The 12,686-nt window shown below is 33.2% G+C and overlaps 1 protein-coding gene across 1 annotated transcript; it reads left to right on the forward strand.

Moving 5' to 3' along the window:
- Nucleotides 1-111: 111 nt before the first annotated feature.
- On the forward strand, nt 112-9,765 carry LOC115885736 (ero1-like protein). Its single transcript, XM_030904736.1, has 2 exons — nt 112-1,228; nt 9,312-9,765. Exons 1-2 carry the CDS (start codon nt 259-261, stop codon nt 9,707-9,709), a joined length of 1,368 nt encoding a protein of 455 aa, XP_030760596.1. The 5' UTR covers nt 112-258; the 3' UTR covers nt 9,710-9,765.
- The last annotated feature ends 2,921 nt before the right edge of the window (nt 9,766-12,686 follow it).

The following is a 12,686-nucleotide window of genomic DNA, read 5'->3' on the forward strand; positions in this document are numbered from 1 at the left end:
GGATATTATCTACATAATATCAATGTGAATATAAAATATCGATACCCCCAGTTCGTCTGCTATTCCTCTTCTGCCCATCTCTAGTTGGTAGTTCACGTGCTCCTAACAATCAGCTGTTTGTCAATTTTGTCATGTATTGGTTTACGTGTATTTTGGGATTTCAATTTTTAGTATTTTTACTGTTATACTTATCACTTTTATCTAGTCAATTCATCATTATATAGGCAATGAGAGCGATGAGATTCATTGATATTAAAAATGTATGTGTATACACTGAAATTGATAGTTTATGTGGGAGTATTTAGTCAGTGTTACTGTTTTTTTAATCAACATCAAGAATTAAATTCCAATGAATGTTTTTGTCAATTAAAAGGAAAAATTGATGAGTGTTCATGTAGCATCGACACAGTAGATAGTTTTAATAATGTGAAGATTTTCCCTAGACTAAGAAGTTTATTAGAGAAGGATTTCTTCAGATTTTTTAAAGTCAATTTGAAAAGGCCATGTCCATATTGGGCAGATGATAATCGTTGTGCTATGCGCTATTGTCATGTAGAATCATGCGAAGAAGACGAAATACCTATCGGTTTAAAGGGTGATATAAAACATATGTCCTTTAAGTATAGTGAAAATGAAGCTCACGATTGTACCGATCAGTCTATGAATCTTGATTATTTAAATAAAACCATAAGTGAAAAGGCTCAGCATGATATGGAGAAGTGGGCAGCTTATGATGACGCACAGGATAATTTTTGTGTAATAGATGACAAGGATGAAGAAGCAGAATATGTTGATTTACTTTTAAATCCTGAAAGATATACAGGATATGCTGGGTTGTCAGCACAAAGAGTCTGGAAAGCAATTTATTTAGAAAATTGTTTTAGACCTAAAAAGAGTTTTAGTTTTAACTCTTACATACAAAGCGATCGACTTAATGATATGTGCTTGGAAGAAAGAGTATTTTATAGAGTTATATCAGGTTTACATGCTAGCATTAATGTTCATTTATCTGCTAATTATTTATTATCCAGTCATAATGGATTGTCTTTGAAGAATCCACATGGAGAATGGGGACCTAATTTGGAAGAATTTAAAAGAAGATTTTCACTAGAAACCACAAATAATGAAGGCCCTAATTGGTTACGCAATTTGTACTTTATATATCTGATTGAACTTAGAGCTATATCAAAAGCAGCACCTTACTTGGAAAGGCATGAGTATTATACAGGTAAGTAAAATAAAATACGATCGAAAAAAAGGGTGTCAAAAATGGCTGGGGAATGATAATCGATGATAATTTTGGGGAGGTCAAGCCCTAGATATCATTTACTTAGTTTATACTCTTCTTCATCTCTTAATGGTGCTTACTGCCAGTTGACCTTAAGAAGTTTGTAAAATATTTTTATATTGAGTACAAATTATTTTAAATGGTGTATTTTAAAATTTGAAAAAAATAATTTTTGGAAATAGATTTCTGTCTCGAAAGGTTTTATCCTTTTTTAAGCTTTCTACAATTAGTGTTAATTTTTGACGAGTTTTATGATCTTTTACAAATAATAGTAAATAAATGCGAAAATGCAAGACTAGAATCAGATTAATAAACTTTAAACGAATTTCATAATTAACTGGTTTACTACTCGTAATAACATATGATCGAAAAAAACGTCGTCAGGTTGCCTTGGAAATAACGATCGGTGACATTTACCATATAATGACAGCGTTCTTCATTTTCAAGCCAACTCTGACATAAAAATACTCCTATCCCTTTCCCTGCTTTGGTTTTGAAAGCATCAGTATACAACGTTATGATGTTATGTATATGATCTTTTACATGCTGAGCAAACGTTTCTCTCTTCCAATCCTTTTTATTGCTCAATACTACAGTGAAATCTTTCTCAAAGTTTTACATTCTTGGTATATGATCCACTGGGAGTTTCTTTTGGAGGGTGTTCCTAGCCCCTGATCTAACAATTCTCCTAGTACTGTTTCCGTTAATGACAATTCTAAAGGTACATTCAGGCTGAGAGCGTCGAGCGTCGCGTCGCATTTGCGTCGCGTCCGCCCCATTGAACTCGAACCCCGACGCTCAGCGAACGCTAGCGCAACGCCAAACGCGACGCTGTCTGCCTGAACAGTCTAATTTAACTTAAGTGAATTGATTCCATTTCGACACGCGGACGCGACGCAAACGCGACTCGACGCTCAACGCTCTCAGCCTGAATGTACCTTAATCATTGTTGTGTTAGGTCTAGAATCACCTCCATTGCTGCTGTTGGGCATGTTCTCATGGCACCTGTGATACAGGTGCATGCCAGTCTTTTGTACTTTGCACAGGGTTTGCCTTGCTGTGCGTTGCTCTAGTTTTGTGTACCAACTAGTGTAAGCAACTGCTCCATAGGTAATCATATGTCTTACTATCATGGTATACATCCAGGGCAAAACGTCCAGTCTATTTCCCGCCAGTCTTCTGCATATCATGAGAGCCTTTGTAGTTTTGCTGGTAATGTTCTTAATATGCCTGTTCCGTGGAAGTTTACTGTCCAGGGTTATTCCCAGAAATTTGACTTCCTGTGAGGGCAGTATAGGGTGGCGCCTCTCATACGCCGCACAGTTTGGTATTTGACACATATAGTTGATCGAAATTTTTTTATGTAGACCTTATATAAATTATAGCTATTTTCAATTAAAGAGGAAATAATATGAACAAAATAGAGGATAATTCGTCGATTCTAAAAAAAGAAAGAAAAATCACTGTTCCAGTGTTTCGACGGTCAATGCCACTAATGCCAGTAGTAATATCGCAACTAATACTACTAATGCTACGACTGATCCGCGAGCAATGCCCATGCCACTAAAGTCGCTACTAATGCCAAATTGTGCTATACTGCTAATGGCACTAATGCGATCGCTTTGTACACAACAATGCCATCGCGGTTTACACCTTGCGTTAGTATATCACTGATTGGCAAATTAGAGGAAACCAAGAATGTTTTTCTCATTTTATCTTCTTCGAAATGCGCAACTAAATCTCTAAGTATAATAAAAATGTCACAAATTTAATCAAATTTTCTGAACGCCTAACTTCTAGTTGCAAAAAAAATCGTTAGTATAGAGAATATCAAAATAAATAATACGTTTTTGGAGAATACATACCTCCAGCTTGCTGAGCCATTTTCATTCAAAACAATAATATAAACGTAAAAAGAGCACAAGAACAACAACAATTTATAATTTTAAACATAAAATTTAGCCATTTACCTCTTATCTGTAAGAAGTAACAACTTTGACGTTTCGTTGAAACAAATGAATGCAACTAAACACACCCATAGCAACGCCATTCATGGCAGAGATGATTTAACTTATCATTTATCTTTTTTTGGGAAATCTTAAACACATTTGCTTTTTCGAATTTCGATCACCTTTTTCATGCTAATACCCCACCGTGCGCCGCGGAGGCTCCAAGGAGAACGACAGTTTGTATTGAAATGAAATTTTGTGAGCATATGTAGATTAATTCAGAGCACTTTTTAAAAATATACGCAGTTCTACAGGGTGTCCCAAAAAAAGTTACATATCACACGAGCTGTATTTTTTGTAATGGAACACCCTATATTGTATATTAATTGATTTTCGGATTCTGGGAAAAAATAAAAGTGAGTTTTATAAAAGAAGTACATGACTAAAATGTAAGGTTTTTGACATATTTAACATTTTCTAGAAATAAAGAACAATTTTTAAATTACAATAAAAGTTACCTAAATTGGAATTTACCTGGTATAGACTAATATGTAGTTAAATTAACTATTGTACTTTAAATCAAATTAAAACTTGATCCAAAAAGTTATACAGGGTCAGACAAAATTAATATTGAACATTGGTCATCTTTAAAAGCATGTTACTCTCTTATTTTAAATGGAACACCCAGTATATTATTCCGATATTCAATGGAGAATTCGTGTCTCTTAAAAATACTGTTAAGGTTGCCTACCCCTCAAACAAAGATTTTCCTAGATATTTTCATTTAAATGATTTGATCTGAGTAGATCTTTATTATTTGATAAAATCTAGGTGTGATAAAATCCAACTGTGATATGTCTGACGTTACTTCAACATAGCTACCTAATTAGTCCAACTTTAACAACTAGTTATCATTTTGTATTAGTTAAAACAAAAAAATTTCTCAGAAATTTGCCGAAAATGCAAACTTATCCTACATCAGAGAGAATTGATATGATTCTGTTAGTCGGTGAATGCAGTGTGCATTCACCAGTTAATAGAATACTTATTAATAGCTCCTGATTTTATCTAGTCTGTTTTTTTTTTGAGGATATGTTAAAGACTGTTTACAAAATTCGACCAACTAGTGTCAACCTTAGAGTAAGACAGAAGTTTTAGTCTAAGGTGTCAACAACATGAGGGAAATTATTGTAGCTACTTTAGGAGGTAGAACTGAAAATGAACTGAAATATGATGATTTAAATCCACAAAAAAATGTTCTGGCGAGTCTGTGGAGTGGACGTTTGACATACAGGCGAGGCACAAAAAATCATTTTTACTTCGAATAGAACATGCTATATTTTTCAAACGCCACAAATAATTTTTTAAACACTTTCAAACGTTCGAAATAATATAAAAAGATTTAAAAGTAATACCTTGTAAGTAATTATACGTACATCAAGAAACTATGGTTACGCTCGTTTAATTTGATACTATGTCAGTTTTAATATATTTCGTACTTTTGTGCTTAGGCGTAAAAGTGATTTACTGTTATGCCTAGACGTTATAATTACTTTTTTATATTGTCAATCACGTCTCAAAAATTAATACTTTTGTGACGTTTGAAAAAAAATACATTTACAACTTTCAAAACTTAAAACTTACGAGGTAAAACAATGAATTTGCACTGCTGAATTTATTGACGATTTTTTAATTAACTAAATTTATTAAAACTAATATATTATTTTGCATTATCGTGACATTTCTCAATGGAACATTAAAATCCGGACGCTTATGAGAAATCTGACCGGACTCAACCGGACGTAGTAAAATCCGGATAAGTCCGGATTAATCCGGACGTCTGGTAATCCTATCTATGGCAAAAATATTAAGAAAGTTTTTGAAAACAACTACAAACAATTATTATTTCTAATGGATTTGGAGATATCGATTTTTGAATTCCGAGTTATAATAGTTATAATATACAGCGAGCACTGTATATGTCAAAATCCTTAGATTTTAGGTATATGCTTCTTTAATAAAACTCACCTTTATTTTTTTCCTAGAATCCGAAAATCAATTAATATTTATAGGGTGTTAAAAACACAACTTTGATATGTAACTTTTTTTGGGACACCCTGTATAATTCTATATATTTTTATAAAATGCTTTCAGTTAACCTACATATGCTGCCAAAATTTCATTTCGATATAAACTACCGTTCTTCTTGGAGCTTCCGCGGCGTATAAGAGGCGCAACCCTGTATTTTCTTTCCATCTAGATGGATTCTTTTAAAGTGGTTCATGCTTCACTTTCTGGTGGTTTTGTCTGAGTTGATGCCCAGCCTGCACAATCCTGCACCTTCTCTCAGTGATACTTTGAGTAATCTTTGGACAATCATCTTTGGAGTCATCTTTCGATAATATCAGGGTGCCTTTATGTTTCCCCCGAGCGGTCATGACTCGGCCTGCAATCCTGCACCATCTCTCATTGAGAGCGATCATGACTGCGTCATATGCATACAGTGTATTTCCGCTAGAGGTAATTTGTCTAGTAGTTGATCCACTACCAAGCTCCAGAGTAGGGGGAGGTTACTCCACCTTATAGAGTTCCTTGTGTTGTTTTAACAACTACAGTTTTGATACCCATTTAGTGATTTTCGTAATATAGTTTTTAATATTTTCGTAATATAGTATAATACTTTTATACTACGGGCTGGCAAAGGTTAGTCTTGGGTCGAGATTTCCATATGTAAGACGAGTACAATGCGGTTATTAACGTACTGAAGAAAGAGAACAGTAAAAATCACAAAATACAAAGAGATTCGTCGCGGTCAACCGGTCGAACCACGGACCCAATCAGTATTTAAAATTCTAGGGAAGAGTGTACATCAAGAGTTCAGCTTAACGATTTATTACGTCTCGTGGTACTTTGTTTATTTATTAACGAGTCGTTGTAATTTTCCCCATAGCTAGTAAATTTTAAGTGCAAGTAGAAACCTTAAATTATAATAAGTGGAATTGAGTTGGTGTTCGACAGTGCTCGCGCTATTATAACTCGGAATTCAAAAATCGATATCTCCAAATCCATTAGAAATAATAATTGTTTGTAGTTGTTTTCAAAAACTTTCTTAATATTTTTGCCATAGATAGGATTACCAGACGTCCGGATTAATCCGGACTTATCCGGATTTTACTATGTCCGGTTAAGTTCGGTCAGATTTCTCATAAGCGTCCGGATTTTAATGTTCCATTGAGAAATGTCACGAGAATGCAAAATAATATATTAGTTTTAATAAATTTAGTTAATTAAAAAATCGTCAATAAATTCAGCAGTGCAAATTCATTGTTTTACCTCGTAAGTTTTAAGTTTTGAAAGTTGTAAATGTATTTTTTTTTTCAAATGTCACAAAAGTATTAATTCTTGAGACGTGATTGATAATATAAAAAAGTAATTATAACGTCTAGGCATAACAGTAAATCACTTTTACGCCTAAGCACAAAAGTACGAAATATATTAAAACTGACATAGTATGCATAGTATCAAATTCACACACACACACACACACACAACGAGCGTAACCATAGTTTCTTGATGTACGTATAATTACTTACAAGGTATTACTTTTAAATCTTTTTATATTATTTCGAACGTTTGAAAGTGTTTAAAAAATTATTTGTGGCGTTTGAAAAAAATAGCATGTTCTATTCGAAGTAAAAATGATTTTTTGTGCCTCGCCTGTATATCAAACGTCCACTCCACAGACTCACCACAAAAAGTATCATTTTTACTACTAATAAAACAATAAACTATTTTTGCTCTTATATCGCTAAAAAATTATGACGTCCGAATTTGTCCGGATTTTTCGAAAGGCTTGCCCGGGGTGGATAAGTTTTCATCTGGTAACCCTAGCTATAGACAGTATGTGGCAGACAAAAAAATGGACACCCTAACGATATCCTTATAATTCCATTTCAGATGCTCGCGAAACATATCTAATGATTTTATCTAGTTATCTTTTCGAAAAAAAGTGTTTTAATAATAAGCGGTTAGCGATCATGATTTTACTTTACTTGATAGGGAAAGGCGTCCGGAAAATGTGGCAACGCCGCAACAGCACACCGTCGTATTTCTCTCACTCCAACTTAATAAGATCTACTTCCATATATGCGATTTACTTCCATATACAGGGTGGCGCACCTCATTCGCCTCGGTTGATTATACGAAAATGAAAAGATGTAGAAACGAAATATTTTATGGGTATATGTGGGAAGGCAATGTGCACAATTTAAAATTATTTTGAAATGTACAGGGTGTTTCAGAACTAAGATCCATACCAAAGTTGTATTTTTTCTTATGGAACACCTTGTATTTTATTTCATTTTTGGATTCTTGGGCCCAAAAAAAGGTATATATTATAAGGGTTAAATATGTTTAAAATCTTTGGTTTTTGAGATATTTAAAGATATTTGAAAATGCATGCTACAATAAAATAGATTATTAACACCCTGTACATTGCTTTTCAGAATTAATTCTTGTGCTGACTTGTAAGCTAGAGGAATAAACTTTACTAAAAAATTGAATTGCTTTGTTTAATGTATACAGGGGTATCAAAAATTGCTGGTCGATTTTAAATATTTATTTTACATAAAAACTTCGTTATTTCAAATACAACACCCTGTATTTTTTTTAATAAATCGAAGCAGATTTAAATTTATAATAAAAGGTATAGGGTTTCCTATACCTATCTAGCTCAGATTTTGAATAAAGAGCCATTTTTCAATAAAATGGGAACCAAGATGGCTGATGTCAAGTTTCTAGTGACAGTTAGTAGCTATTTTCAAAATCGAAATTAGTTTATGGACTTTATTTAAATGTATAGCAGTTTACTTTTATTTAATTTGCCTACAGTAGTTTACTAAATAATATTTATTAAATATGTATTTATTATTCTTTCAAGAAAAACGAAGAAATAGTTCTCTCATTTATTTTATGATCACTCGTAGATATATGGATTTTCTATAAAAGAGCCAATTACGGCAAATTCATTTTCTTTACTTCCAACGACAGGTTTCTGCCTTTTTTATAAACCACACTACCATAGCTCTGCCAAATAGAAAAGTATTTTTTCAAGGAACGCTTATCAGGAAGATTCCTATTTGGATATCTTTGAGCATAGGCTCTTGAGGCGAAGAAACAATTTTCCTCACAAAATAAAATCATTAGTAACATATCCATTCATTCCGCCAGCAGATACTGCGCTATTTTTCTTGATAAAATAATGGATAATGAAGTTTAATAAGTATTAAAATATTGTAGCTAAATTTAAGTAAACTGTTATAAATCTAAATAATGATGTCCACAAAGTAATGTCGATTTTGAAAAAAGTTACTAACTTTAGCCAGAAAATTGCAGACACCAGCCGTCTTGATTACCCCTGTATACATTAAACGAAGGAATTAAATTTTTCAGTAAAGTTTATTTCTCTGGCTTAAAAGTCAGCACAGGAATTAGTTCTGAAAAACAATGTACAGGGTGTTAATAGTCTATTCTAATGTAGCATGCATTTTTACATATTGTTACGAATTCCGTGGGTTCACTATTTAAACTCACGATAAAATACTTAACGAATTTATTTGTCTCACTCTGTACACACAACTTATACTATTTACAACACAATTTATGCAACTACTATTACTCTAACGGTATTTCGCGGTATTATCAATTAAACTTCAGACATCAGACTATCTTCAGACAAAAACCAAAGATTTTAAACATATTTAACCTTTATAATAAATACCTTTTTTTGGGCCCAAGAATCCAAAAATGAAATAAAATACCGGGTGTTCCATAAGAAAAAATATAACTTTGGTATGGATCTTAGTTCTGAAACACCCTGTACATTTTCAAATAATTTTAAATTGTGCACATTCCCTCCCCGCATATACCCATAAAATATTTTGTTTCTACATCTTTCCGTTTTCGTATAATCAACCGAGGCGAATGAGGTGCGCCACCCTGTATATGTAAATAACGACCCAAAAGTAAGAGTTGACAGCACGGTATATTGTAATTAATTTTCAATTTAATTGTAGGTAATACCTCTGAAGACTATGACACTAAAATGGCAGTAAAAGATTTACTATCAGTAATAAAGAGCTTTCCAAATCATTTCGATGAAACAACGATGTTCAGGGGTAGCAAAGAAGCCAATAAACTAAAATACGAATTTAAGCAGCACTTCAGGAATATTACCAGAATAATGGATTGCGTTGGTTGTGACAAATGTCGGTTATGGGGTAAACTACAAACTCAGGGCTTGGGTACAGCTTTAAAAATACTATTTAGTGGTCACTTCGATTATGACGACAAATTACTAAACAAAAAACAAATGCAGATCCAGAGGAATGAAATCGTCTCGCTCTTAAATGCCATTGGAAGATTGTCCACAAGTATTTATAAATTGGATGATTTTAGACAAATGATTAAATAAACAATGATAATCAATATGTGCAGCATTTATTGTTAATGTTAATATATGTTTTCTATGTATTTTATTTTGTTAAATATGTATTTATTTTTTTATTTCGATTATATATGTATATATACATAATATCTAAGTCATTATTTTAGTTCTTAAAATTTATCAAAATCGTTTAGCTTATGAAGACGAAATAAATTAGCCCAGTTACAGTACGTCTGCTGGATCTGTGTCTATGAAAGGAATGCAGACAAAAAATATTTAAATAAAGAGCAATATATTTTATACGTCGACTTGACGAGTACGTCACCGCAAATCGCTCCGCCCACTCATTTCATTGGCTACTTGCAAATTTGTCGAATTTTTGTTGATGGGACGCGTCGTCTAATTTTTTACGAAAAACATCGAGAGAATATCGTTTCCCCTCTCACGGATACCCCGTAGCTACAGAACGGACAGACGTACTATACTTTAGATTTTTCCAATTGACAAATAAACAACAAAATCAGTCTTTCCATTATATTTCATATGGTAAATAATTTTGTTGGCACTTCCCATATCAAATATATGGATAAGACTGTGTTTTTGTCGTCTACTTGCCAAATAGAAACCACCTGCTTCAAAACTTTCGACTCTTAATTGTTTTTATTCTTTCGTCAAATTTTAACTAAAGTGATTGTAAAATAAAACACTAAATCACCACAATACACCAAACACTTTTGCTTTTGCACTGGACGCGTGTTTCGCTAACCATGTTAGCATCATCAGCAGATGATCAAAAATAAACTAATATCTACAAATTGAGCGTTTATATACTCGTTCTTTTGGCTCCGAGTAAGCGTGCCAAAAAAATGGTCAAGCGTGTCAAAACCAACCGAGCCTAACAATTAATTACCGAACTAGAGCAGTAGGAACGAGAAATGGAATGGACCATTGTCTCTCTTCATACTATCTTTACAATTATTAATTTTGATGCTCTCATAAGTCTCATATGCATCTGATTGCCTTTAACTTGCGACTTGTTTAATTAATTTTAAATTATTAATATCTATACAATGTTCTTTATCAACAATATGTTCAGGAACGCAAGAATTGTCCGGTCTACCATATCTTATCTCAGCCATATGTTCTCTAAATCTAGTTAATATTGATCTTCTAGTTTGCCCAATAACAATATTCAATTTATAGATATTAATTTAGTGTTAATCATCTGGTGATGATGCTAACATGGTTAGCGAAGCGCGCGTCCAGTGCAAAAGTAAAAGTGTTTTGGTGTATAGTGGTGATTTAGTGTTTTATTTTGCTGTTGTAACGCCAAAGGTTCCAAAAGTCAAAATATTATAAAAACCGCTTGCTACACAAACAACTAAATTTATCAAACCGACGCAACGGCAATAGGTGACCACGCAACACTTATGTCTCTCTAGATTCAAGTCCGACTTGGGCTCAAAAATCGAGACGGAACGGAAATTGCCCAGTGCTAAGCGAAAAGGAACGAGACAACGTAAATCCGTCCACTAACTCAATCAACCTTGCGCAACTTCGTAAGCAAGTAGTTATTCTTATTACAGTGTCATACTCTATACAGGTCCGGCAATAGTGCTTCGGGCATCTGTAGCTCCTAGAATAAAAAACTTGATAATTTTGTGCAAACTTAGAGTATATACGAGGATGAATTTATCGGAAATGACTGCAACTTTTGATTTTTAAATCGCACCCTCGGTATTTTTTTACTTTATTCGGTAGAAAATGACACTCTGAATAGAATGACATATCACATGTCAACTTTTGACATTTTCGCATATGGTTTATTTGAAATTGTAACATGCGGTTCATAACGACAATTTGACTGGAAGTACCAAGTGTGTGGTACCAAATTATTCGTAAAAAAATTCTTTTTCGAAATATGCTAATGATCTACCTCGTTCCATTTGAAAAAAAGTGAGATATGATCAAAAATACGATTTGGGCATCTTTTAACCGGCCAGGGCAAGACACTAAAAAGATTAGATGATTAAATCTATTTTTCCAAGGCTCCTTGATTAAAAATTAGTGTTTTTAACACAGCCATGGCACTCTAGATTGAAATTTAAAATACAATTTGTTTTTAAGCGAATATGTCAAAAGTTGACATATGATACGTCATTCTATTTAGAATGTAATTTTCTATCGAATAAAGTAAAAAAAATACCGAGGGTACCATTTAAAAATCAAAAATTGTAGTCATTTCCGATGAAACAGGAAGTGACAGAAAACAATTGAATACGTCAATCAATCCTAATTTATGTCATATACTAACATACCAAATCTCATTTTTTTTATCTAAAAAATAAAAAAGTAATAGGGGTGAGCCACTTTTGAGACGCACCCGGTATATACGGCGTCGTATAAATTTGCTACCTGCAATGTATGTAGAAAATTCGCTCGGATTTTTATCGAGTAGGTCACATTAAAATCGGATTTTAATTTATTTCATTCTAGCATCGCTTGCGTTCGTCGCTTGGTACTCATCACTTGCATCGCTCGTTCATAATCGAGCGATGTCGGTTATTTCAATAATCGAGTACTCGAGCGAATTTTCGCTCGAGTGATCCCATCACTAGTATAAAGTGAGAAAATAAATTAATTAAGTATTTTATCGTGAGTTTAAATTAGTGGACTCACGGAATCCGTAACAATATTTTAGAAAGTTTGACGTAGAATTTTAAACATCCTGTATGATTGATGATGATTAAACGTATAATATAATGAAATAAGTTTTTTTATTATAGGAGCTACAGATGCCCGATGCACTGTTACTGAGCTCGTAGTAGAAACTTTGAACCGGGGCAACCCCTTTTTGCGGCAAGTTTTTGATAGGCACCCTGTGAAAAGTGTATTCTCCTATTCATAAATGTTCGTAAAAATTATGTTTTGATTAAAAATACGATGAGGGTAATAATCATGTAGCCGGATCTTAGACATAACGCTTTGGACTCTGGACAGTTAT

Source organism: Sitophilus oryzae, unplaced genomic scaffold (assembly GCF_002938485.1).
Source record: "Sitophilus oryzae breed Bouriz unplaced genomic scaffold, Soryzae_2.0 scaffold_41_pilon_pilon, whole genome shotgun sequence".
NCBI classification, from domain to species: Eukaryota; Metazoa; Arthropoda; class Insecta; order Coleoptera; family Curculionidae; genus Sitophilus; species Sitophilus oryzae.